The 27,981-nt window shown below is 43.2% G+C and overlaps 1 protein-coding gene across 4 annotated transcripts in view; it reads left to right on the top strand.

Annotated features, from left to right (window-relative positions):
• irf2 (interferon regulatory factor 2) overlaps positions 1 to 27,754 on the top strand; it is a 67,290-nt gene extending 39,536 nt beyond the window's left edge. For 3 of the 4 annotated variants that reach the window (XM_041186039.1, XM_041186038.1, XM_041186040.1), the window contains exons 3-9: positions 7,239 to 7,338; positions 9,963 to 10,139; positions 14,598 to 14,644; positions 15,577 to 15,703; positions 17,339 to 17,503; positions 24,454 to 24,500; positions 26,513 to 27,754. In XM_041186039.1, coding sequence (XP_041041973.1) covers positions 7,239 to 7,338; positions 9,963 to 10,139; positions 14,598 to 14,644; positions 15,577 to 15,703; positions 17,339 to 17,503; positions 24,454 to 24,500; positions 26,513 to 26,836 — 987 coding nt within the window. In that variant the 3' untranslated portion in view covers positions 26,837 to 27,754. The remainder of the gene's footprint in view (positions 1 to 7,238; positions 7,339 to 9,962; positions 10,140 to 14,597; positions 14,645 to 15,576; positions 15,704 to 17,338; positions 17,504 to 24,453; positions 24,501 to 26,512) is intronic. The other variant, XM_041186037.1, reaches the window with a different exon arrangement.
• Positions 27,755 to 27,981: the final 227 nt, after the last annotated feature.

The following is a 27,981-nucleotide window of genomic DNA, read 5'->3' on the forward strand; positions in this document are numbered from 1 at the left end:
GGGTCCCAGATTGCAGGGCTCATCATCCTAGCGTTTGGACCTGGATCTTCCCTGTTGGTGCCCTGTTGCTGGGGTCACCAGGATGGCATCTCATTTGGTTGGCACCAGCAGCTGCCTACGCAATCACAGATGCATCGTAGTTGCCTGTCAGCTACATGCTGTTGGAAGCTCAAACACCTGCTGCCATTCAGCAGGCGATATTTGGCCCGAACCCTACTCCGTACCTTCCTACCCAACAATATAGGTCTGTACTCTCTTAGGACCTCTTGGCACGAAGGTATTATAAAGTTTTTTTTTGCAGTTCCAGACCATTTCTTTGTCTGGGCCCTCTCTTGCGCTTCTCCCAGAGTGTGCCTTTCCCTTCCCAACGTACTGGCTTTTGAAGTTACACCAGGACACTGAGAGACCGAGGTCATGGGGACACACAACATAGATTGTTCCCGCCCTCTCCAACCCCCCGACATGCATTCCACTCCTTACGCAGCGCTGGTCATGGACAGGATACGTCTGGAACCGGAAACGGAAACACGCAACAGGATCTGTGGAGAGAGAAACAGAATTAACGTTTCAGGTCGACAACCTTTCACCCAAACTGCAAGATGTTAGAGATGATCATTTTTAAGCAAGGTCAGAGGCAGGGCAAAGGGGGCAGGAAAAAGAACAATAGGGAGGGGTCTGTGAAAGTGGGGGGAGGGTATGAGTGATTTATCGTCGAGATATAGGATAATATAGCACAGAAGGAGGCCATCTGGCCCACAGAGTGCGCTGGCTTTTTCAAAGAGCAAACCAGTTAGCCCCAATCCCCCACTCTTTCCCCATGTCTCCGCAGTTTTTTTTCCCCTTCAAATATTAATTCAATTCCATTTCAAAGGCTGCTTTTGAATATGTGTCGATCACCCTATTAAGCAGTGCATTCCAAATCCTAACCACTCATTGTGTAAGAGAATTTTTCCTCATGCCACCTCTGGCCCTTTTGCAGATTACCCTAAATCTGTGCCCTCTCGTTACCAAAGGAGAACAGCTGCAAATTCTCCATAACTGTAATCCCTCACCCCTGGAAGTATTCTAGTAAATCTCCAAAACCTTTATGTCCTTTCTAGAGCGTGGTCCCTAGACTTGGGCACATTACTCCAGCTGAGTCCAAACTAGTGTTCCATGTAGGTTTAGCAAAACTTCCTGGCTTTTGTACTTGGCCTCTATCCATAAAGCCCAGGATCCTGTATGATTTATTAACTACTTTAAGAACATAGGAAATAGGAGCAGGAATATTGCAGTAAGCAATTAGGAAGGCAAATGGTATGTTGGCTTTTATTGCAAGAACATTTGAGTTTCGGAGTAAGGAAGTCATGCTGCAGTTATATAGAGCCTTAGTGAGACTGCACCTGGAGTATTGTATACAGTTTTGGTCTCCTTACCTAATGAAGGATATATTTACCATAGGGTAACAAAGGTTCACCAGACTGATTAATGGGATGGTGGGATTGTCCAATGAGGAGAGGTTGAAAAGACTGGGCCTGTATTCTTTATAATTCAGAAGAATGAGAGGTGATCTCATTGAAGCATACAAAATTCTTACAGGGCTCGACAAGGTAGATGCAGGAAGGATGTTTCCCCCTGGCTGGGGGATCTAGAAACAGGGGACACAGTCTCAGAATAAGAGGTAGGCCATTTAGGACTGAGGTGAGGAGGAATTTCTTCACTCGGACATTGGTGAATCTTTAGAATTCTCTACCCCTGAGGGCTGTGGCGAGTCAGTCATTGAGAATGTTCAAGACAGAGATTGTTAGATTTCTTGATATTAAAGATATCAAGGGATACAGGGATAGTGCGAGAAAATGGCGTTGAGGTGGAAGATCAGCTACAAACTAGTTGAATGGAGGAGCAGGCTGGAGGGATCAAATGGCCTACTCCTCTTATTCCGTACGTTCCTCTGTTTGAAAACAGATTATCTGTTCATTGTCACATTCCTGTTTGTGGAAGTTTGCTGTGTGCAAATTGGCTGCCGCGTTTTCTACATTACAATGGTAGCTCCACTCCAAAAAAGTACTTTCATTTTAAAGCATTTTGAGGTACCCAATGGTCGTGAAAGGTGCTCTAGAAATGCAAGTCTTCCTTTCTAGACATGTAGCACAAACATGCAGCACATATTGCCTTTCCTCATTCTTCCTATTCTTCTGTGTTGAACTATGTCTGCCACAAGCTGCCTATTCCACCTGCCAGTCTAAGTCCTCTTGCAGTCTATTACAATCATCTTTACTGTCTAATGCACTTCCACATATTGTATCATCTACAAATTTTGAGTGTGGCCTGTACCCCCAAGTTTAAGTCATTAATGTAGATGAAAAACAGTGATTCTAATATTCAACCTTGGGAAACTTGACTGTATACCTCCCTTCAGTCTGAAAAACAGCCATTCACCACAATTCCCTGTTTTCTATCCTTTAGCTTTTTTGCATCAATGCTGCTATTGTCCCTTTTATTGCAGAGGTTTTAATTTTGCTCGCAAGCCTCATATGTGATTTGTTTATTAAATGCCATTGGCTAGGCACAAAAACAACTGTACTGCCCTCATCACCTCTCAGTGATCTCTTGAAAAAAACTCAGTTTAGTTCACCAAACACAATTTGCCCTTAACAAATCCATGCTGGCTCGCCTTTATTAGTCCCTGTTTGTCCAAGTACCTCTTAAGGTTCTCACAGATTATTGTTTATAAAAGCTTCCCTGCCACTGATTCCAGACAGACTGGCCTGTAATCATTAGGTTTCTCCCCTTTTTTGAACAAGGATGTAACATTTGCAATTCTCCAGTCCTCTGGCACCATTATATTTAAGGAGGGTTGGAAGATTGTAGTCAGCAACTCTGCAATTTCCTTCCTTACTTCCCTCAAGGATGCAGCCCACCTGGACTAGGTGACTTACTTTAAATACTACCAGCCTGTCCTTAACCTCATTATCTTTGTTTTGGCCTCATCCTGTATCCTAGTAACCTCCTAAATTTCATGCATCTTTCACAAAGTCAGTGACAATAAGGGTGAAAGGCAAAAGCGGGTGATAATGAGGCAAGCGTAGAAACAGAAGATTCACCCAGAGGAGGTGCAAATGGTTACAGCAAAAGAGCTGATGGGGAAGGAAAACCTGACAAAGAGGAGAATGCTCCGTGGACTGGGAATGCGATGGAGGAAAGGCAGGTAGACACCAGGGGTGTGGACCACTCTTCTGGCCTGGAGTCCACCACATGCACCAGCCCACACCTCCTTCATGCCCAGTGGCCCTGGCGCAGCCCTGCTCCGTTCCCAGTAGCTGCTGCTGAGGGAAGGTGGTTAAGATCTAAAGTTGTTAAACTCAATGTTAAAAGGCTGGAAGGAGCCTGGCCCGTTTCCGACCCGTCAACTGCATTTTTCCTTGCAGTTTTGGCAGAGAATGCTTGGAGAGCTGTGGAATTTTGGCCATGGAAAGTTTAAGAAGAATTTGTAACAAATATTGACTGTAAAGCTTAGTCAGAGAGCAATTAAAACACATTTCCTCTCTTGGTCAGGCAGTAGTGGCCGAGCTCTGTGCTCCTGCTGGTGGTTGGGGCTGGGGGGGGGGGGGGGGGGCGTTGGTGCCAGGGCACTGGAAAAACGTTCAATTAACGGCCTAAATTTGCTACAGATGATGGGTTGAATTTTCTTGCCTCTGTGATGGTGGACTTGGAGGGGGCGGGGGAGCTGAAAAAATAGTAGGCAGCTGCTTCAGGAAGGCTGCCTGATGCATTCCCACCACCAGAGAAGATTCCCCGGGGTGTTGGGGGGGGAGGGCTGGAAAGTGGATCAGCTGCTGGGTGCGTGGAAATGAACAGCCCATTAACATTGTTAAGGCCACAATTGGACAGTTTTGAGGCCCTGCCGGATTTTGTCAGCAGCAGAGCAGCCCCTCCGCCGCATGCGGATGTCACCAGCTCAATGGAAGTGGCAGTCTGGAGTTGGGCCATTCGAAGCAGAGGCTCCATGCCTCAGTGGTGGGGCTGCAAGCAGGAAAGGCTGCCCTCGAGGCGCAACCCTGTACCAGCTCTGCCCCTCAGAATTTTTAATTTAATGACCATCTCCAAGGGTGCCTCCATAATGAGGTACCCTCGCAGTCTCTGACCTGCCTCAGCAGCACTCACACCTCCCGGTGGGGCTGCCGAGGCTTCAGAGCTGCTGGCCCTCTGATTGGGCTGGCAGCATCGAGAGCCTGCCCCAGCCGCCCTTATTGGATGGCAAGCACGGAGGTCACCTCCCAGGAGATTGCTGATTTGGTCTCAATGCCACAAGTGTGGGCTAGGGGCCCCCGATTTGGTCCCGACTTCGTAGTTCCCCCGAAGGCCCAGGGGGAAATCCAGCCCAATAAACCTACGTAGGCTGGCCCAACATTCCCCAATTCACTCACTGGGAACAATTTACAGAGATGCTGAGAATACCTGGTCATCCTTCTGAGTGTACAGTTAATCACAGGCACCAAGAGCATGTTAAAGTGCATGAGGATAACAAGGCACTGTCTACTGCCTGGACCTAACAGGAAGAACACTGGCTCAGTTGCCTGCTTTCCAAAACATTGTGTTGTTCAGCACAGGATCACTAGCACAATGCCTCAACTGAAAGCACTTTAAACAGACTGGGGAGGAGAGGCCATAGCTGGAGAAGGCTTGCCAACTACAGTTGGCAAGTACAGTAGGATCAAGCAATAAGTATCAGGAACCATGAACATGCTGGGCGTAAATGGGTTAGTGAAGGCCTATTAGAAAGTCTCTACTGCCCTAATAATGAATGGCATTACATGCTCTTTGCATTTTTCCAAGGGAAGACCTATCAATTATGCTTTTCTTGTCACTGCATTTTTAATTGCTCAGAAGAAGAAGTTTTTGTGCATCTTTTCACTATTGCCATTTCTAAATGGCAAGTTTCCCAGCTTCACACATTTTACCATGTTAAAGGCATTATAGAAATGTAAGTTGTTGTTAAGTGCTTGTTTTAGCAGGTGCAGCATGATTAATCAACTTCCTGTTATCCAAAGAAATGAATTTGTTGTGTGATTATTTCTGTGTCAGACAAAAACAGCTCACATCCACATGTTGTTGCAGTGAGTCACTATTAAGCTGCAAACGTGCAGGAAAGCTGTTCAGATTATTTGGAATAGATTCTTGCCGATGATTACAGCTAGGCCATCAAGGTCAGGGCTTTGAACTAACAAAGCAATTTCTTATTGAGAAATGTAACCTGGTTACGATAACTTATTTGTTCATATTACAGGCAACTTCTCCAAGGGATAAACTTTCTTTTCATGCTACTCAAAGTACCCGAGTATTTATTTCTGCTTGGGCTACATATCCCAACAATTCACCTTTTTGGTGAGACACTGAACCTAAGGTCCTGTCTGCTCTCTCAGTGGACGTAAAAAATCCCATAGCACTATTTTGAAGAAGAATAGCAGCGTCATCCCTATTATCCTGGAAAACATTTATCCCTCAATAAATATCACTAAAATATGTTATTTGGTCATTATCACATTGCTGTTTGTAGGAGCTTCCTATATGAATTTTGGCTGCATTACAACAGTGACTACAGTTCAAGAAGTATTTCATTGGTTGTAAAGCTCTTTGGCACACCCTGAGTGTTATAACTCAGCTAGCCAGGCAGTGAAGGATAGAACACTGGAACAAAGTCTATACATTACAAGCTTTAATTTATAAAGATACAAGCTCCATATTGTGCACTTCCAACCCAAATGTCACAATTTCAGCCTGAACACAGATGAGTCCCCAGTTAATGCCCACCATCTGAACAAATTAACCCCATTGATATATAATTAACACTGAAGTTGTGAAAGAGGCTATATGAATGTAAGTCTTTCTCTGTCAGTACTATAGTGCAATGGCGCTGGTATACATTTGAAAATAAATAATAGTCATGGAACCTAGTGCAGTTGGAGGTTCCGGGATCTGTGGTTGTGACAACGGCCTTGTTTTTGGTTAACATGTTTGTAGTAGAGATGCCGTGGAGTCGTGAGGATTGACGGCAGCAACTTGAAATATTTGCCCATTTGAAAACTGTTTTCAAGTCAAAGTAAGAACGTGTATAATAGAAAATCTGATGCGGTACATTTCCATTGGGAGGATCGTCACAACGTTAGTCCAGAAATGGACTAAATTTCAGAGGGGACGTGAGAGCGACTGTTCTCGACATCATCAAGGAACTCTAGTCAAAGTGAAGTCAGTAGGGATCAGAGAGCAACTGCTCCAGGTGTTGGGGTTGTGGCTGGTGCAAAGAAAGACAGTTGGAGGCCATTTCAGCCCCAGGGCATTGCTACAGGATTTCTTAGGGCAACTTCCTAGGCTGAGATTTTTACTCCTTCATAAGGTCAGAAATGGGGCTGTTCACTGATAATTACAGAGTGTTCAGCTCCACTTAAATTCCTGTGATAATGAGGCAGTCTGTGCCAATAAGCCGCAAGACCGGTACGATATCCAGACTTGGGCTAATAAATGGCATACAAGTTTCAAGCATTGACCAGACTATCCCACCTCCCTTTGACATAGCATTGCCACTGTCAAATCACTGACCATCCACATCCATCGGCATAAACTGAACTGGACCAACTACAACATTTTATGACTAACAGGGAAGGTCAGAGGCTGATTATTCTGCAGTGTTGCTCACTCCCTGACTCCCCATAGCTTCTCTACTTCCTACAACACACAGTTCAAGAATGTGATGGAACACTCTGCAATTGCCTGGATGGGTGCAGCTCCAATAGCACCCAAGAGGCTCCTTCTACCATCAGTGTATCATGGCTGCAGTGTAAACTATCTAGGGAATGCAACTCGCCAAGGCTTCTTCGGCAGCGTCCCCCAAGTCTGTGACCTACAATACCCAGAAGGATGAGGGCAGCGGGTTCATGGCACATCTCCACCTCCAAGTTCCCCTCCAATTCACACACCATTCCAATCTATCACCATTCCATCATTGTCAGAGCGCCAACACCCTGCTACTCCCTAGCTAACAGAATTATGAGATTACCTTCACCACAGAGACTGCAACTGTTCAAGGAGAAGGCCCTTCACCACTTTCTCAAGGGTAATAAGAATGGACAATAAGTGTCAGCTTTGCCAGCAATGCCCATACCCTGAGAATATTATACTTTTAAAAATGAATAGTGAGGCTGTTGCCTTTGATATAATGTAATTTACTTGCCTTTAAATTAATTGTGATATTATTTATCTAGGAGAAGAAGATTTTTCAGATTCCGTGGATGCATGCTGCTCGACATGGATGGGATGTAGAGAAAGATGCCCCTTTATTTAAAAACTGGGCAGTTCATACAGGTAGATAAATAACAGTGGACCAATGAATTCAGAAGTTAAAAGCATGAATGTATTACAATATTCAATTAATGTCATTGAGAGAATTTTTATTCTGATATTTTGAAAATTGTTTTCTTAAAAGAAAGTGCTTCCAGTGCCACCAGCTATCTTTCTCTAGTCAGGAGGATGGAAGCATTTAAACCATGGTTCCTTCCATATCTGTCCTGATTTTCTTGGTGGGTAGCATGAACTCAAAAGTGCTGAGCTGTCTGTATAACTTTTCCTATTTCTCCTCTCTTCACCCAAGCTGTCTTGCATCAACTTTGCTTTGTGCAGCAAGCCTGGCCAAGATTGTACAACTCACGTAACCATAGTATCATAGAATGATTACAGCACAAAAGGAGGCCATTTCACCCAATGTGTCCATGTCGGCTCTCTGCAAGAGCATATCAGCTAGTCCTGCTCCCCTGCCCTTTCCCTGTAGTCCTGCAAATTTCTTCTCTTCAGGTGATTTTCCAGTTTCGTCTTGAAAGCCAAAATTGAATCTGTCTCCACCACACCCTCAGGTAGTGCATTCCAGATGCTAACCCCACACTATGTGAAAGAGTTTTTTGTCACTCACCTATTGGTGTCCCCTGGTTCCTGACCCTTCTGTCAATAGGAAAAGTTTCTCCCTATCTACTCTGTTTACACCTCTCCTGACTTTGAACCATTCTATAAAATCTCCTCTCAACCTCTCTTCTCTAAGAACAACATCAGCTTCTTCTATCTATCTACATAGCTGTAGTCCCTCACCCCTGGAACCATTCTTTTTTATCTTTTCTGCACCCTCTGTAAAGCCTGCATTTCCTTCCGAAAGTGCGATGTCCAGAATTGGACACAATATGCCAGTTGAGGCCAAACCAGTGTTCTATAAAGGGTCAGCATAACTTCTTTGCTTTTGTACTTGATGCCTCTATTTTGTACTCTATGCCTCTGGAGTCAATGAGATCAGGGGGAAAATCCTCCATTGGTTGGAGTCATAACTAGCATAAAGGAAAATGGTTGTGGTTGTTGGAGGTCAGTCATCTCAGTTCCAGGACATCACTGCAGGAGTTACTCAGGGTAGTGTCTTTGGCCCAACCATCTTCAGTTGCTTCCTCAATGATCTTCCTTTCATTAGAAATGTGGATGGGGATTGCACAATGTTCAGCACCATTTGCAACTCCTCAGATACTGAAGCAGTCCAAATACAGCAAGGCCTGGAGAATATCCAGGCTTGGGCTGACAGGTGGCAAGTAACAGGCAATAACCATCTCCAACAAGAGAGAATCTATTGCCCTTGACATGCAATGGCATTACCATTACTGAATCCCCCACTATCAACATCCTGGGGGTTACCATTGACCAAAAACTGAATTGGACTAGCTATATAAATACTGTGGCTACAAGAGCAGGTCAGAGGCTAGGAATTCTGTGGAGAGTTACTCACCTTCTGACTCCCCAAAGCCTATTCACCATCTACAAGGCATAAGTCAGGAGTGTGATGGAATACTCTTCACTTGCCTGGATGAGTGCAGCTCCAACAACACTCAAAAGTCTTGACATCATTCAGGATAAAGCAGCCCACTTGATTGGCACCCCATCCAGAAACATTCACTCCCTCCACCACTGACACACAGTTGCAGCAGTGTCTAGCATCTACAAGGTGCACTGCAGGAACTCACTAAGGCTCCTTCCAAAGGCATGACCACTACCATCTAGAAGGACAAGAACAGCAGATAGATGGGAACACCACCACCTAGAAGCTCCCCTCCAAGTCATTCACCACGCGGACTTGGAAATATATCGCCGTTCCTTCACTGTCGCTGAGTCAAAATCCTGGAGCTTCCTCCTTAATGTGACTGTGGGTGTACCTACACCACAGGGACTGCTGCAGTTGAAGAAGTCGGCTCACCAGCACCTTCTCAGGGGCAATTAGGAATGGGCAATAAATGCTGGCCTAGCCAGTGACGCCCACACCCTGTGAATGAATATAAAAAATAAAAAATTCATCAAGTCCAGGATCCCATATACCTTTCTAAAAAAGAGTACTTAAATGACAGGCAGCTCGGGCATTTGAACAATAGGTGTTCTAGAGCAAGGGCTAGGAACTGCTGCCTGTTAGCATGCTTTTGTGAAAATCAGATAAAATTAAGAGCATTTGGTGGAACTTTCATAAGAAATGTGAATGGAAATGTAATGGGTTAAAGAAAAAAAACACTGGTATGTTTTAAACCAGATAAATTAGAAATTAATTACCAGCATTGTGATGTTATGAATATAACATGCTTGTTTTGAGTTAGTCTCCAAAATTTTAATAGAAATTATAACAATTAAGTGGATTAACAGCTTCATTAAATTAGCAATAAAAATAATTTGTTGCAAGTGCCCTAAACATTCGTGCAATACACTGTGTTGCCAGTGCTGCTGAGATGGCCGCTCAGATGCAGCCCATACAATAACATTTGTGCACAGTCATCTTCAGGCCTATATATGTCGCAAAAGACCAATTAATATATGCTAGATTTAATCAACAGGATTTGAATGAATGTGTCTGCAACAGGTCTTTCACAACCACTTTGTAAGTGCTAATCCCTTGTTTGTCTTTTTCTTCATGCTGACAGGAAAATACCATCATGGTGTGGACAAGCCTGATCCCAAGACATGGAAGGCCAATTTCCGCTGTGCCATGAACTCATTACCTGACATAGAAGAAGTAAAGGACAAGAGTATCAAAAAGGGGAGTAATGCATACAGGGTGTACAGAATGCTACCAGCCACTGAAAAGCCAAATAAAAAAGGTACTTGATGAATGCTAAGTTTTCATACCAAACATATTGAATTTATAACAGTGGGGATTCAGATGACGTTATAAACTATGAACCTGACATTTTAATAGTTTATATGTGTCACCTGAACCCTGATGTTGATTACTTTTTAAACATTAATCCACATTTTAAGACATAAATGTAAGAATGGTTAGTAATATGAAGAAGTGAGTAGGTCCAAACTAGCCTATCACTTGTTCATCGATTAGCACCGTCTACCTGCCTTCTTGTCATCTTTTTCAATCTCTTCTGCTGAAAAATGTCTCATTTCTTCTTGAACCAACTTCAACGGCCTTTGCTGGTAAATTGGAGGGGGTACAGAGGGCGCTGAAATTCCCTCTGTCAACAATCGTAGCAAAAATGTCGAGGTAAATTTTTGCCTAATGGCTTCGTAGGCAATCTACAGCTAGAGGATCATGAGCACGAGGGCTAAACAGGCACAAGATACAGAATTTTCTGCTCTGCCTTCCAGACGGGCAGGCCGGATCCAATCTCCGGCGGGCGGGGAGCTGATCCCCGCCGGAGAAGCGGGCCCCACCACCATTTTACGTGGGCAGGCCAATTAAGGCCCGCTCAGTGTGACGTCCGGCGGGAAGCTCTACGCGCTTCCTGTGCGGGCAGGGGGGGATTCCCCAAAAGTGAGAGTGCGCTCTCTCCTCAGGGAGATCGCTGACAGTTTTAAAAACGTTAAAAATAGAAAAAAAACCCTTAACATGTCCCCCTCATGTGGCAGTGTCACATGACATGGCACATGTTCATAAATTACACTAAAACTTTATTAAACTTTTTAAATCCCTACATGAACCCTCATCCCGCCGGTGGATGAGGTTTCATGTTTTTTCTATTCCCCGCCGGGGCTTCTGGCCTGCCCGCCAGCCTTAAGGTTGGACGGGCAGGTCCTTTACTTGTTTTAATGATACTGTCAATGACCTCAATTGGCCGTTGACAGGTCGGCGGGCCCGCAGCTGATTTTGCTGCGCCTCCTTCTTCCTGAAAATTTAAATGGGGCGGGATGATGTCGGGGGTTCCTCTCGACTTCATCCCGCGTCATTTTATGCGTCGGCGAGCGGGCCCCGCCCCCTGCTCGCCGACGGCAAAATTCAGCCCAAAGTTAATGAAAGTGAACAGGAGGATGTGAATATATTTGGGAATTGGGTCAACAGGTGGCAGATAGAATTCAATGTAGAGAAATGGAAAGTGGAGGGGGACAAAAAAAAACCCAGGAGGTGACTGTTGCGTAAAGTGGAACGAAATTAATGTGCTTGGAAAATGAAAGAGGTCTTAGCATCCTGATTGATAATAAATTGAACCTAATGATTGTGGTAGTGAGTAAAGCAGATCCGATGTTGGAATGTATTTAAAGGTCAGGATTGTGAGGTATTGAAGAAGTGAGGTAATCCTGTCACTTAATAGATGAAATGCACTTAGAGTATTGTGCACAGCTCTGGTCACTGTAGTACTAAAAAAGTTATTGTAGCTATTAAAAGGAAGGCAGCAACCAGATGATTGAGAGGCTGGAGGGATTGGATTATGATGAAGGATTGTGGAAATTAGACATGTCCTCACTGAGAAAAAGAAAGTTGAGAGACAATACAATTGCAGTTTTTTTTTTAGGAAGAACATATTTCCCAAAAGCCCTGCCGCTTTTAACTACAGAATGATTGTGGGGCATGGCAGGGGCTAGAGTGGGGGATCTGATGGTGGTTAAGGGTGCAGATGTTGGGGTGGGGCAACATGCAAGTTGCAGAGTAGGGTGGAAGGTTTGCTGGACAGCTTGTTGGGCTTGAAAGAAGAAATGCCCATCTGGCCCATAGGCAGTGTTGTAAAGACGCTTACCATATGGATTCAACCCTTCTTGTCTCCTTTCAGCTGCCGGGTTTCCTGAGACCTGGGAAAGCTTTGCAACATGGGTTAAAAATAAAATGACTTTTAAAATGAAGGCAGGCAGCCTCATGACAATATTTACATGATCGACCTGCTTTCTGCAAGCACATTTGTTCAGCTGCCCCATGTCTTGCCTTTGTTAAAGCTGGAAGTAAGCAAATTGGCTTCCTGTTTCAGAATTTCTGAATTTTAACCTCTGACCTGATGCCAACCCACCCATTTTTGGGAGTTAAGATTCAGTTGACTATTTCAGTAAGTGAGTGGTAAATCTATAGAACAGGCTCCCTGGGGAAATGATGGAAATGCTTTTAATTCATTCAAATGTAGATTAGCTAAAATTAGACCTATAAAATTCTAACAGGACTAGACAGGGTCGATGCAGGAAGGATGTTTCCAATGGTGGGGGAGTCCAGAACCAGGGGTCACAGTCTGAGGATACAGGGTAGACCATTTTGGACTGAGATGAGGAGAAATTTCTTCACCCAGAGAGTGGTGAGCCTGTGGAATTCACTACCACAGAAAGTAGTTGAGGCCAAAACATTGTATGTTTTCAAAAAGGAGTTAGATATAGCTCTTGGGGCGAAAGGAATCAAAGGATATGGGGAGAAAGTGGGAGCAGGCAATTGAGTTGGATGATCAGCCATGATCATAATGAATGGCCAGAGCAGGCTCAAAGGGTCGAATGGCCTACTCCTGCTCCTATTTTCTATGATTCTATAAATTTATTTCACTAAGTATCATTTTAGAATACAGCAGGTGAGTAAATTGAGACATGATACATGGTAAGTGTAGCATGCTTTGGAGAAACAAATGATTTTGTATCTATGACACCCAAAGTGTTCCACCACTGGGGGCTTACTTCACCTCATGTCTCAGTCTGTTGTAGACAAAATGATAGAGATTGATTAGTCAGCAATTATCATTGTGTCATGTGAATACCAGGTTGGAAGAAAGCAAACTAGATAGACCTTGGCATAACCATTTGCATAACAATTTTTGTGTTCCTGCATTATAAACCAGGGTGAAATTTCTCATTAATTAACCGATAGGTATCAATCTATAACACAGGCTCCTTTGTTCAACTCTGACTGGTTCCATTCCATTGCAGGGGCCCAGAAACTCTGGAACTACCACATTCTATAGATTGAAATAGATGTCATAACCTTCAACCCCAAACATTTGTGAAGCTTTCTTTTGAACAATGTTAGCTGATACATAAGTCAGCTTTTAATGGCAGCCTGTTTCTGTGTGGGGAACTTCTCTCAATTTCTGGTCTCTGTTTCCAATTGTAGCCATGGAGTTTAGCTGTACTCAGACCTTTGATTGTATCCAAATATTTTAATTATACAAATTATATTTAGATGGGCTGAATGGCCTCCTTCTGTACTGTAATGACTCTATGACTCTGGTTATACACACATGCTTTTGTTGTCATGCATATCCTTTACCTCTATCCACGTGTTTTGATTATACCAATTTTCTTTAGCTCTGACTGTGAATTTTGTTTCATGATCTCTCAATCTGTAATCACAGCTTAAAGGCCAATCTGCTTATATCTGCATTTTTTGTACTTTTCTACATTTAAAAATCTGGCTCAAGTCCTCTCTCAATGGAAATAGGTTCCTTTCCATGAGTTGTGACAGAATTTTAAGTTGCAGAATTGCCTTTGTGTTCAAGCTCTGACCTTTCCTAGTGATTAAAGTCAAAACAACCATTGCTAGTAAACCAATTTAAATTGTACTTTGCATTTGGGCAAAACCAGACACAATGGGCAGGATTTATCGCTTGTTGGGTGATTCATCCCGTGCTCGCACGATATTTCGGTCAGCGGGCAGGCGTGAGAGTCGGCAGTGCGCCCACCAACAATTAAGAGGCCTATTAGGGCCATTAATGTTGTAATTGACGGAGATTTTTTGTTGCCCGTCCAAAGTTACGAATTGGCCAAGCGGCCTTTGCATTTTTGAGGAAACCTCATCCAAGGGCTGAATGAGGTTTCCAATATTAATTTAAAAAAAAAAGGTTTGGATGGAATTTTCATCATCCATATGTGAAGGTGACTGATTCTGATGCATGGACCTTTTGTTCCAGCATTTCAAAATCTTTATTTATAGCTTTTGGATTCTTCAGCTCTCTGAGGCAGCTCCCTGCCTTCAGGGAGCTTTCGTTCTGTGCTCTCCTGCGCTTACACTGACATTAGCGCTCGCCCTCCTCTCGCCCCCACCCAGGCAGCGCTGAGCATTTCGCAGTCGGGGACCAATCGTAGTTGGTGGGCTGTTCCCCGGCTGCTCCCGGACCCTCCGATCACGGGCGCCCACCTGACTAAAAACCCTGCCCTACGTGTATTTTGTTTCCGAACCATTTTAAAAAGAAAATCTATGAAAGGTGAGCGTGTGTTATGAAGTTTCTAATTCCTGAGCTGCAAGGATATATATGAAAGGGCAACCTATACCTTCAGCTGTGGCTATACAGTTTAGCTGAATGTTTCATGTAGCCAAGCCACCAGTCACTGACCACTTTTGTTCTGAAATATGAAATCTTTCTTCACAGGCAAGAAATCGAAAGTGGAAAAGGAAGAAACAAGCAAGCCAGCCAAGGTGAACTGATCCACAGTTACTGTGTTTTATGATTGCATAAAATTAGTAATTTGAGTCTGCAAAGATTGGGAATCCAATCCAAAACCATCACAGCTTTTTTGTAGTGTTCCAACTATATATGTAGTATGCCTAGTTCCTCACCTAGACGCTAGCACTAAACTATTTTATTTCACTGAACATAAAGACATACAAAAGTCACACTTATCTACTATGGTGTTGGCATTGCCAATCAGTTTACGGCATGCAATGAGGGTGTTCCAACAAATTTAGGAACCTATTAGTATTCCAAATGTAGCAAAGAAATTACATTCACCATTATAAATAAATCCAGGGCACAGTGCTTTGGCTGGAGTATAGACCACAAACAGAATATTTCTGTCTTTTAAAATTAACAAGGACTTATCAGATAAAGGCTTGAGTCCCAGAGAGAGAACAAGAACCCAACAAATATCGGATTTACAATACTCATTTCCCCAGGGGCAAAATTAAAATGGTTACTTGAGCGTGTCACCTGTTTTCATTGAGTCATTGTAGAAAATCCCTATCAGGAGAATGGCTCACTCGTCAATTTCTCCGCTCTTGTCCAGTCCTGGTGCTGCCTGGAATTGGATAGTACAGGGTAGGAAAATATAGACCATAACCTGTCATTTCACTGCTGTGTCTGCCACAGTTACAATTTTAGCAGTTGTTAAAGGCACCTCTTATGCTCTTGCGTCAAGAGGTTTGAGCATTGAAGACAGTAAAGTGGTAAAAATAGTTTACAGGAAGTTCATTGCAAGATGACAAATTTATATAAATAGGCCTGTATAGAGGTGATTCATAAACTGCTCGCAAAAATTTCACTAAAATAACATGAAAGGAATATCTCCTTGCTGGGGAATTCTGCAGTTTTTTTCCAATGGACTGATTTTTTAAAAACTTTATTTTGGTAGTGGAAAGCACCAAATTTTCCTTTTGAAGAAAATCATGTGCTGATAAACAGTGATGGTCTCTACACAAACTCCAATACTGTGAACAAAGAGGATGCAGAAGTTCACAGCACTGTGGGCAGCCATGTAGGTGAGTCTAGTATGCTCGAGTGCACCAAGAAAGTCTATTGTTAAAATGCCTGTATTATCTCCTTTTAGATAATATGTTTCCCACAGCCTTTGAAATTTTATGGCACGAAACAAGCCACATATTGCGATTAAGATTGGATATGCTGATACGTGGGAGTTAGCAGGTTGATTGTACCGCACCTCTGTGGAATTAACAGCTCTCATAAGTCATCTGCTTCAATATTTCTGGGCAGCCAGTGTTGTCTCCCCATCATGGTTAGCAACAGACATGAGTGTAGAACCATGAGTGAAAACCTGCTGCCTTTAGAACAGCATAAATAATTAAGAGTGTGAAGCTGTGAAAGTGGGTTTTCTTGCACTTCACTCTGCTTTTTTGTAATGTGGAGAAGAGAGGCTTGCACCTGAGTCATACCACACAACAGTGATACTGTTATTGTACTGGTTATGCCACTGGTGTGGGGGTCAGAACCTCTAAAGCTCAGAATCACCCTTATTGTGGTTACAGATTGCCATTCAAAATGTTTCTTTTTACAAAAAATATCTGTTTAGTGACAGATACAAGTAATGCTGCGAGGGCCATAGATGCCTTCAGCCTTCAAATCATGAGAAGTTCATTGGCGCCCTGAACTTGGAAGTCAGTTGTCTCAAAATACACTCCTGGTGCTTGCTAATCTTGATTATGTGTGTGCTATTGAGAAATTTAGTGATGTGGTTTTGAGGAAGTTATTTGGATGCGGAGTTGGATAGTATGACCAGCAGCAACTCTGTTCCAGTCTGATTCTGACTAATGCATCTAGTAGTTCTGGTTAACATGAATGAACTCATTATACTTTTTAGCATGATTCATGGAAGTGATGCCCTCTTACAAGGTAACACTTGGGAAATCACAGTTGCTTTGTGATGGCTACCAATTATAAATGAGAGGTTTCTCAGAAATGGGAAATTAGATTTCGACACCACCTGAACTCAAATTTCACATCTTGAAATGTATCCGTTTTCTAATTTTCAACTGATACTTTTACGAATGATGCAATTTTGATTGAGGAAAATTCCTTCTCACAAACACAGAATTATAATGGTGAGTTCAGCGAGACCTCACTGTGGGATTGGAGATGGGGGTTGAGGGTGTGGGGCAGCAGGGGAGTGGGAGGTTAGTTTGCAGTGCTCCAGATTCTGCATGGATAGATCTTAATCACTTGTAGATCTGGAGCATTGTGTATCAGCGATGGTGATCTTCAGGCCAATTCTCCAATTCACAGTCTCATTGAGCAGTGCTCCACAACAGGCAGGAACTCACTGAATTTACTGTGAATTGTACATACCTAGATTAGCTGGTCCCAGTTCTGCACAGATCAGGAAACAATTATCATTGTACAAGAAGTGGGCCAGCAGACTAGTTCAGGTAATTGGGAGAATAAACATTCCTTAGTTTCTTTTTAAAAACCATCAGAAGTCATATATTGAGGCTTTTGAGTACTGCGGTCTGCCTTAGAGAGTAGATTCACAGCCTGGCTGCGAAAAGGGAGTCTGAAGTTGGTGATATTCTTTGATAGGTATAAAACTATGTCCTTTATAAGTTGCATGAGACCTTTCCCTGCAGCAACATGCAATCTGATACAATGTGATTCCTTTTAAGAGCTTGAGTATTCTCCAAGTCACAGTGCATTAGAAGAACCCATGATTGTCAGCAATCCTCCAGATGTCTGCCAAGTGATAGAAGTGACCACAGAATGTGAGGACCAGCCTATCAGCACAAGCCAGCTGTACCCATTACAGATCTCCCCAGTCTCCTCTTATGCAGGTTAGTGTTACATTTATAACCCATTCAACATTGTCACTTAATAATCTTATGGGCCTTAAACAAAAACGTTGCAACATTTTTCAGTCTAGCAAAGGATCAAAGTTGCACCGACAGTCCAGATAAAATCGTACTTACGAAAGCATGGCTACAACTCCAGCAAAGAACTGGGAGATTGTTAGCAGATCTCACACTGATGTGGCTTCCCTGATGGCACTGTGGGCAAATGAACTGTCCCTTTGTCTCCCAGGTTCAATAACCAGGCGTACTGGGTCAGCCGTTCTCAGCCAAGACAGCACATAAAGATGTTACCACTTTTCTGGGCTAGGGAGGGAAAATGACTACCTCTGATTGCTAACCAGTGACCCCTCCCCTGTCCCACCCCCATTGGAGAGTGCACCTTTGCGGATGCTTGGATGAAAACTGGACAGGATCTTCATTGTAAAGCACTCGACAAGCTCCTGACACTCCCTCCGAGGGCTCGGTCGTGGAGAATGACCACTTAGAAAGTTATCGAAAGGCTGCCCATGAAGAAATAGGAAGATTCACTTTAAAAGAAAAATCATAGGATCATGCAACACTGAAGAAGGCCATTCGGCTCATTGTGCCTGTGCCAGCTCTTTGAAATAACTGTCCAAATCCTGCTCCCCTCCATATTCTCCACGAACCTGAAATGTTTTCTTTTTCGAATATACATCCAATTTCCTTTTGAAAGTTCCTATTGAATCTGTTTCCCACATTCTTTCAGGCAGTGCATTCCAGATCATAACAATTCCTGCATAAAGCAGGTCTGTCCTCATTTACCCTCAGGTTCTTCGTGCTAACTCCCTTTCGTGGGTGTGGAGAAATTCTTTGTTATAAACTAGGGATGCTGATTGCAAGCCATCAAAATGCTTAGCTAACTATTCGGCATGCAGAGTTATTAAACTATGAACAGGCTGTTATCAAATTAAGAAAAACCTCAGGCTGCAAGTTAACAATATAATACACCCTCGGTGAATGCAGCAATAGTCAAAATAGAACTTGATCACTGCTTCAACAAAAATATGGGTTTGGCACCAAAACAGGACAGAATTAAGATGGTTCTGAGTGGATCCTGCGGCTGTGTGTAATCATGGAATCATAAAATAATACAGCACTGAAGGAGGCCATTTGGCCCATCATGCCTGGCCTGTCTGTTTGAGAGAGGCATCCAATTAGTTCCATATCCATGCTCTTTCCCCTGCACTTTTTCCCCTTTAGTAAGTTACTACTGAATGCACTACCAGCACTCTTTCATGCGTTGCATTCCAGATCACAACAACTCATCTCATCTGCAGTTCTTTTGCCAATTATCTTACATTTCAGCCTTTTGGTTACTGAATCTTTTGCCACAGGAAAGCTTCTCCTTATTTACTCCATCGAACCCTTCATGATTTTGACCACTTGTATTAAATCCCCCCCCTTATCCTTCTCTGCTTTGAGGAGATCAACCCAGTTTCTCTAGTTCCCAAACTGTGGGTTGCAACCCCGATGGGGTCGCAGAAACAGTATTCAGGGTTGTGAACTCCTCATCCTCTGAGGCAGCAATGGCGACTGTGGAGAGGAGAGTAATGTCGGAGAGCCGTGGACCAACTAGATAGATGCTGCCAAACAGCAGAAGATGGATGGCGAATGTAAAATGTCCTTTAACCTCAGGAAGCACTTTCTGAGTGAGTGTTGAGTGGGCCCGGGATGCCTGAGCACTGACTTGGCACAGGCAGAGGGAGATAAGCATAACTCAGTCACTGACTGAGTGTGGGAAAAGCCAGGTCATGTGGCTGAGCTGGGAAGGTGAGTGTCAACTTCAAACTTTATAGTGTTTCTGCTCCTCTTGTACAGACTCCTTACCCCAGGCTGGTGACTCTGCTTTATAGGCAGTGGCAACTAAACCAAAAGGGGAGGAGAGTGGGGTTGAGGTGGTGGAAAAGGGGTTGATTACTGTGTGTGTGGAGAGGAGAAGTGAGAGGCTAATTACTGTGTGTAGGTGTGGGGGTAAGGGGGAAGGGGCTGATTATTATGTGTAGGGGTTGGACAGGGGGAAAGTGAGAGGGACTGATTAAAATGTCGGGGGGGGGGGGGGTGCGGTGTGGTGTGGGGAGAGCAGATTCACTGAGCTTTCTCTCACCAGGGAATATGGAGAGCTTAGCTGAAACCTACATGAGTATATATTATTATGACATAGCCAACGGTAAAGGCTGAGTTGTTCAAATCCCAGAAACAACTGTCATAACTCATTTTTGCAATTTGTATGTTTTGAGATGCAAGCTTTGAATTTAGTAGTGATGAGACCACTGAGTCTTAAGTAGTTTTTATAAAACTAAATTAAACATTTATTAATACAAGAAAGATTGTAAACACATAACATATGTCTACTAAATTAATACTATAATAACTACAAAAATCCCCTAATTAATCTGACTCTCAGTTACAGCCCCCGTTAAGGCAACAGTAAATCTCATAGATTTAAACAGACACCTGACAAAGCACACCCTGGACAGTTATATTCAAAATGAGTTTTTTTCAGCCCTGGGTCCTTGCAGACAGCAGCTTGAGATTTACAGGCTGGAGGCTTCTCACACTTGTTGGAACTTAAAATGTCTCTACCTTACATACAATCTCCTTTACATATTTCTTTCTCTTTGAATATAAGTTTCCCACTGTATCACTAGACTTTTAACTTTACCTCTTCTAACAATAACATCCTTTCATCCCACCAATTTTATTAGTAAGCAAAAAGATAAATACATTGCTTGGCATCTTCTAGCTAGGTATAAGATTTTACCCGCAGTCTTGAATGGTTTCTTTTAACAAATGCAAATTTACACTTTACCTTCTACCCTCCTTATGCTTATCTAATTAACATTCAAAACTACTTATACATCAAAGCACCCGGACTAGCTGACTTTAATCCAATTAAGACACACAGATGCAGACCCCACTAAAACTCTATTTTTAATTTCCAATAACATTATAATATCTTCTTGACAAAACATTTTTACGAAGTATTTTAATGACACAGATTTTCATATTTATATGATGTATTTATTATATATACTGAATGTTACTAGGCTGCTTTATTGTTGTTTTGGTTTTATTGGTGAATGGGGTGACAGGTGTGAACTATTACTGGGGTGAGGTGTGGGGACTGTCCTGATATTGGAATTTAAGGTTATGATAGATTGTCTCCACTGGTTGGTGAGATATAGTACCTAATTTAAGTTATTCAGAAATCGCTTTACACAAAAGAGTGGTTAAATTGTTGAATTCTTTGCCACATAAGACTTTTGAAGTGGATCCCATAAATGTTTTTAAAAATGGGTTAGTTGTTCAGGAAGTGGAACATCAAAGGTGTGACAAGCAGGCAGAAGATTAGGGTTTAGCAGCTTGGGTGGTAAAAAGACACTGGTACAGACTTCAATGGGGGAAATGGCTTGTGTGCATGCTGTAATATTCTAAGATTCTATGACCTACACTTACAGATGCAAGAAATGATTCCAGTGTCCAGCTCTTGGCATTATTGACTGCCCTTCTGCCTGCCTCAGAGCATGGTCCTTATGTTACTGGACTAATAAATCAGGATTTTCAGGATGAACTTTCAAATTGGCTCCCGCCATCCGAAGAGTCGATGGGGATGTGTTTCCAACAGCCCCAATGCCATCTTACGGCTCGAGGGTTGATTGGCTTAAGGGGGGGACTTCCGCCCCTCACTCGGGAGGAAGTCCTGCCTTGGAGAACTGCCGGCCAATTAGATTGGCTGGCAGCTCTCCAGTCCCCCCAGGCACAGCGCTGCAATGGTCAGAAGAGGCAAAGCAGGGAACTGCCTGACACTAAGTCCTGGGACCTGGAGGGTAAGTAAGTGGCAGGGGTCCCAGGGCATGGAGGGTAGGGAAGACCGGGGGGTCGATCAGGGTCTTGGGAGATAGCCCGGGGGGGGGGGGATTTTATGGGAGGTCCGGAGGTCATTTGGATTTAAGGGGAGGGCGCCCCCACCCACTTCCCGCCCGTGACCAAACTTACTTTATTTTCGCATTTCCTGCCATGAGTTGTCATCTGCCCACCACCTAAAATTTGAGGCTGGGTGGGCAAAAGGCCTTAGGTGGCCATTGAGTGGCAATTTAAGGGCCTTGATTGGGGCAAGGGTGGGCTTCCTTTCTGAGGCCCTGCCCGCCCCAGCATAAAATCGCCACTAGGTTGGGCAGGGCCGGAGGGAATCCTGTTATGCGATTTCACACTCCCCGCTCCCCCCACCCCCCAACCCCGGGCCCACCTCCCACCTGCCTCAGATCCTGCCGGGGTGGGGGGAGTGTAAAATTGTGGCCTTGAGTTCAGATCCACCTTGGCAGCTGGGGAATTTAAATTCAGTTATTTAAATAAGTCTGGAATAAAAAACTGTATAAGTAACAGTGACTATGAAATTGCTTTTTGTTGTGAAAACACATCCGGTCCTTTAGGGAAGGAAATGTTCTCTCCTTACCCAGACTAGCCTCTGTGTAACTCCAGACTCACAGCAGCATAGTTGACTTTTAACTGCCCTCTGAAATGGCCAAGCAAGCCACTCGGTCATATTCAAGAAGGTGGCTCACCACCTCATCCTCGAGGGCAATTAGGGATAGCAATAGATGCTGGCTTTGCCACTGTTGCCCACATCCCACGATTCAATAAAAAATAATCTTTGCTTCATAGTCACCTGATGGACAATTTCAAATCTCAGATCTGTGCCCTGTGCAGACTGCCTGCCTGGTGATGCAATGGTTAAGTGCAGTGCCCAGTTGGCACTTTGCCACACAGCTCAGGAGGGCTCCCAGGTCCAATTTTTAGCCTGACTTTGTTGATCCCAGCCAAGCCAGTGTAAAAATATTACCATTTTACGAGAGGTCAGATTATGTGAGGAGTGGGAAGCTTGCTTCATACTTCTGTAATAGCTGCTGGGCTAGCTGACACAGTATACTTATATAAGGTATTATATTATAAACTTATAACATAAGTTTAGTGCAAACTAAAGTTGCCAATTCTGGCTGGACTTATCACTGGAGGTTTCATCATAAGACCAACAACTGCCCCACCCCAAGCCCCTATTGGCGGCCTGATGCACCCATCATCATGGCGCACTGTCTTCCCAAGCTAAATGGAAAGCAAACAGACTCTTCCTTACTCAGCTGCATAATTCTTTACCATCAGTGAGTAAAATAGTCTCTTTTCCCACCTTCAATATTTCTATAACTACTAAATGAAAGCATTAGAAGAAAATGAAAAGAAACATACACAATTTTTTGAATGTTCCTATGAATTTTCTATTAGCCCTGGATGTTAGCCTTCAGTTTTTGGGGACCCCAGTGCAGTTCTACTTGGGGATGGGATAATAACATATAATAATGATAATATTCATTCATTAAAAGGAAAATGAGTATCTTACGTGTTATCTTAAAAAGTGCACGTACTTTTCACTTCAAAATACAGAACCTCCCTGTTTGTTATTTTGCAGGAAGATTTTAAGAAGTGTATTGAAATATTAATGTAGCACTTACAAATGGCAACACTGGAGGCAGAATTCAACTTGCGGAGGGGTGGGGGTAGGGGGGGGGGGCGGGGGGTTCGCGGCGGGGTGGTGGTGTGGGATTGGGAACAAAATTTGGCAGATCATTCACCCATTGTACAGCCCATCCAATTTACCTTACCATTTGCTTGATTTAAATTTAGTGGCGTACCCTTTTCTGTCACAGAACTGAGAACAGCTCACAGGCGAGTGATGGGCATGTCAGCCACAATAATTTCCTTGTTTTCAAAATGCACTTGCTGCCATTTTAATCTTCAACCCAGTGGGAGTTGCTTTACTATTTGTGAGCACTGTGAGGCCACTTCTACCCAGACGTCCTGGAAACACTGACAGGAGCAAAATAATATAGGCCGAAAAATGGGATTTTGTTGCAGCCCTTAGGGATTGCCTCCCTGCCCCCATGCCCTCACACCCCCAGCCCTCTACTGGGACCTACCTGAGGGCCATTGCAGCAGCCCAAAATTGATGTCTGTTCATTGATCTAATTTAAATGAGGTCCAAGGCTCAGTATCACCTTGCCTCATCTGTTCTGGTGCACCCAGTTCACACTGGCTGGCCAGTGGATTCCAGCCCATGGATTCTAATAGGCTCAAGAGTATTGATGCACTGGTACAAAGCGTCAGACTGAGTTTGAACAACTGGAAAAAATAAAATGGGAGACTGCTGGACCCTGTGTATTGGCATGCATCCCAATACATGAAGCAAGAACTTCAGCACTGTTATGCAAACCAATGCCTGGCATTGCTGTACAAAGCCTGAGGCCTACATTTCTACTTCCCTATTTGCAGCTGGATTGAGCTGTGGAAGCAAATGGCTGTGCAAAGGATAAGTTAAGATCCAAGGATGTGGGACAATATTATTTCATCAAGAGAAATGTAAACTTTTTTAATTGCCAAGTGGCAGCCAGTCAGATGTGACCTTCCGATACAGCTTTTGACATTTATACGGTGTTTGTTGTCCCTGCCTGCAATCCACAGTTGGCAAGACTCCCTTGAATACATTTGGCAAAACTCCTCAACCAAATCAATTGCTCAAGTAGGAAATGGTTCAAAACTCATGTGGTGCCATTTAATTTGCATTGTGAGGAGTGTTGCTATGCGTGGCTGTTTTGTTAACCTTCCTCATAGCAACAGCTCAAAGTTCAGCTTTTGATGATTTGAAAGGTTGCTCCGTGCAAAATCTTAGTCAAGTCTGATGGGAGTGTTGCCTGTTTTATACAGGCCATTGTTTGCACTGTGCAAGGTAAGACTATGAATAAACGTCACAATGAATCATATGCACTGTCGGATAAAGATTTTTTTGATGAAAGTGAAATGGGTTTGCAAAATGAGACTGTAAAGCTCTTTGGCTAAACTAGTTTTCACTTTTGTTTATCCAGTAGAAAGTGAAACGGATAGCGTTGGAACTGATGAAGAACCTGATGAGGTCAGTAAAGAACATGCTGTTTTGAAGCCAAAACAAAGAACAGGGAGAAAGTTGATTTGAAAGTATTGACTGAGATTGCATGGCCTTTTTATCTGTATTTTCCCACCTCAGCAATATTGCCTACTTATGCTCAACCTGTCCCACTCCACTGCTGAAACCCAGTGCATCTTTAGCTGAAGCAGCGATATTTCTACTGCTGTGGTCAGCTTCTCCACCCCACCCAATGCAAATCGCAGCCAATCCAGGACTCTGTGACTCACACAGAGGGGGGAGGTGATAGAATAGTGGTATTGTCATTGGACTAGCAATCCAGAACTAGATGCTCTAAGGACATTCAAATTTCACGGCAGATGGTGAAATTTGAATTCAATAAAAAAAAATTTAGAATTAAAAGTCTAATGATGGCCATGAAACCATTGCCTTTTGTTGTGAAAACCCATCTGGTTCACTAATGTCCTTACCTGGCCTGGCTTACATGAGAACCACAGCAATGTTGTTGACTCTTAATTGCCCTCTGAAATGGCCTAGCAAACCACTCAGTTCTCAAGGGCAATTAGGGGTGAGCAATAAATACTGGCCCAACCAGCAATGCCCACATCCCATGAACAAATTAAAAAACAAGAATGATCGCTTTTACCAAATTAATCAAGTTCCTGTTGCATTCCCGTTGATTTTTTTTTTTTCCTCACAAAGTTACCAACAGGTGGGTATCAACAGGGAGATGGTGGCGTAGTGGTAATGTCACTGGACTAGCAATCCAGAGGCCCAGGCTAATGCTCTGGGGACACAGGTTCAAATCTCACCATGGCAGGAATATAAACGTGGCAATCTGGAATATAAAGCTAGTCTCAGTAATGACAACAATTGTAGGTTGTCTGGTTCACTATTGCCCTTTGGTGGGGGGGGGGATCTGCCATCCTTACCTGGTCTGGGCCACATGTTACTTCTGAAATGGCCTAGTAAGCCAACAATGGTGCCTATGACACCCACATCCCATGAAAGAATAAAGAGGAAAAAAGGATAGTGGCTCTTTGGAAGAGGAGAAAGGGGCAGTTGATGAGTAGTGAAATATTGTGCCACAGCCTGAACCCCTGCCTCTATCGATTTGTCTGTCCTGATGGCCAGTTACCACTCTAAAACTGTAAAGCAGCAATTCTGCCCATATTTCCTTCAAGCACAGCTCCCAGCTGAGACCACTGAATCAGGGAATATACCCATTTATGCCAGCTATGGTCAAACTGATTGTGCTACTTAAAATTTGAGGGGAGCTGTTCTTTTTTTTTGCTCAGGTGCACTTGATTGCTGAAAATGTTAGAAAAGTGGCCGGGTTGTGGAACGCAGGGCAGACCTGTAAAGGAACCTGCCCGACTTCCTTGAAATCATGGAAAATTTGGGCAGGTTCCCATACAGCCCTGCATCGCTGACGCACCCAATCACCTGAAATTTGCTGGGAGCCTGAGCAGAGACGTTGGAAATTCTACCTTGTAGATTTTACATAATACTGTATTGAACTTTGTAGTACAGAAGCAGGTTGTTTGGCTCAGCTAGCCCATGCTGGTGTTTATGTTCCACACAAACCACTTTCCACTCTGCTTCATCTCACCCTATCACCATATGCTTCTATTCTTTTGTCTCTGATGTCCATATCTTAAATACATCTGTGATATTCCCCAAATCTATGTTGTTGCATTCTAACAACTGCCTAATGACTGAAGATATTTCTCCTGCTTTCATTACTGGACTTATTGGTGACTATCTTATTTTTATAACTCCTATTTCTGCCTAACCCCTCCCCCTGCCAATCTTCTGCAAATCCCCCTTATTAAACCCCTTCATTATTTTAAAAGACCTGTTGTCAGGTCACTCACCAGCCTCCTCATTTCCAGAGAAAAGCGCCCTGCCCTGTTCAATCTTTCTTCACAGTTGGATCCTCTGGCTTAGAAAGTCTGTAGTAAGAACATTACCCATTTGCACGGAGGAAGTTCATTGTATGCTTTGTTTATTTGTGTTAGGTGACCGAAAACACAAACCAAGATCAATCACAATGGCAGCAGAGCAACATCGAAGGGAAGGAGTTTCTGAGTAACGTGGGAATGAACACTGTATTTTCCCCACCCACCGTGCCTGTTGCGACATCCAGCAACTTCAGTCTCAAATTTCTAAACAATGGATGTGAGCCAGCACTCATTTACACAACTGCCACTTGCACCAACCTATCCGTCAGCATCTCTACGTCGCCTGTACCATCGCAGCAAGTTTCTTTAAAACACCGTGCAGCTGAAAACCGTGCGAGTGTCATCATGAAGACATCAGACTTAACCAGAGGCAAGAATTGATGAATTTTTTTGGAATAATGCCTCCTTGTTCTGGTGAAGTCTTTACTGGGCTAAGCTGCACTGTACCATAGATGGACCTCGGTTGACTAAATATATATATATATATATATATATCTATATAACTTAAAAGAAAATGTGCTGCAGAACTGGAAATCACCTGGTTCCCTTTGCCTCAACTGCCATCTCCAGTTCATGAATTTTAACTCAGGACATTATTATGAACGATTTTTTTTTGTTTCGATTTTCCTGTTGCACTTAACCGTTTTTCTAAAGACAGCAAAAGGCTGGGCTTAAAGCCTTGGCCAGGAATGCGCGTATGAGCACTCGAGACAGGACCAATACGATACAACTTCAAACTCTACGTGCCTATCGAACCCGGCTGCAGCAGGGGAAAAAAATGTGAACTGCTTTGACAATTGAGTAAATTTTTATATCCTTTGAATGTGCATATGTATATAACGCAGGAAGAATTGAATTTTACTGCTTTTTGCACCTTAAATCTAGTCTAGCACTTACCGCTGTCACGTTGCTGGCGAATACATGCATTTAGAACTGAAAAGATTCCTGTGGTTTGGAGTTTATGGCCTGATCTAATGCCTGCTTTCACTGGTTTCTTTTGCTCAAGCACAAAATTACAGTAAGTAGTGTGCAAAAAAGAAATGGTCTTGATAAAAAGGACTGGCTTTTATCTTTTTATAAAGCAAGCTTTTTTTATCATATGTAAAGGGATTATTTTATTCAGGGTAATTGACTTCTGAAGTGAACATAAATCTTAAACTTTTTTACCAAAATAAATTTTGCTGTTTGTCTTTGTTTATCAATATAAACATCTGTGGTAAATTGGTAATTTTTTTTTTACAAATTTGTAGCAGTTATAAACTATTCAATAAAATGTAGCCTCTACATCACTGACTAGAAGTAATGACTCTTGTCATATTTCTTTCTTCCTTGCAAATATACATACTTCTCATCAAACTTTTAACTTTATTTGAAGTATTTTTAAGCGCGCTCCCACCCAGGGACCACTTGTAATTATCAACACAATTTTGGGGACTTTCTGAAAATATACACAGGAGATCAGAGACGTCCTGCACAAGTTTTGATTTTACCAGGAAAGTACTGAAAGTACAGACACACAACCACCC

The sequence above is a fragment of the Carcharodon carcharias genome, chromosome 4, assembly GCF_017639515.1.
Source record: "Carcharodon carcharias isolate sCarCar2 chromosome 4, sCarCar2.pri, whole genome shotgun sequence".
NCBI classification, from domain to species: Eukaryota; Metazoa; Chordata; class Chondrichthyes; order Lamniformes; family Lamnidae; genus Carcharodon; species Carcharodon carcharias.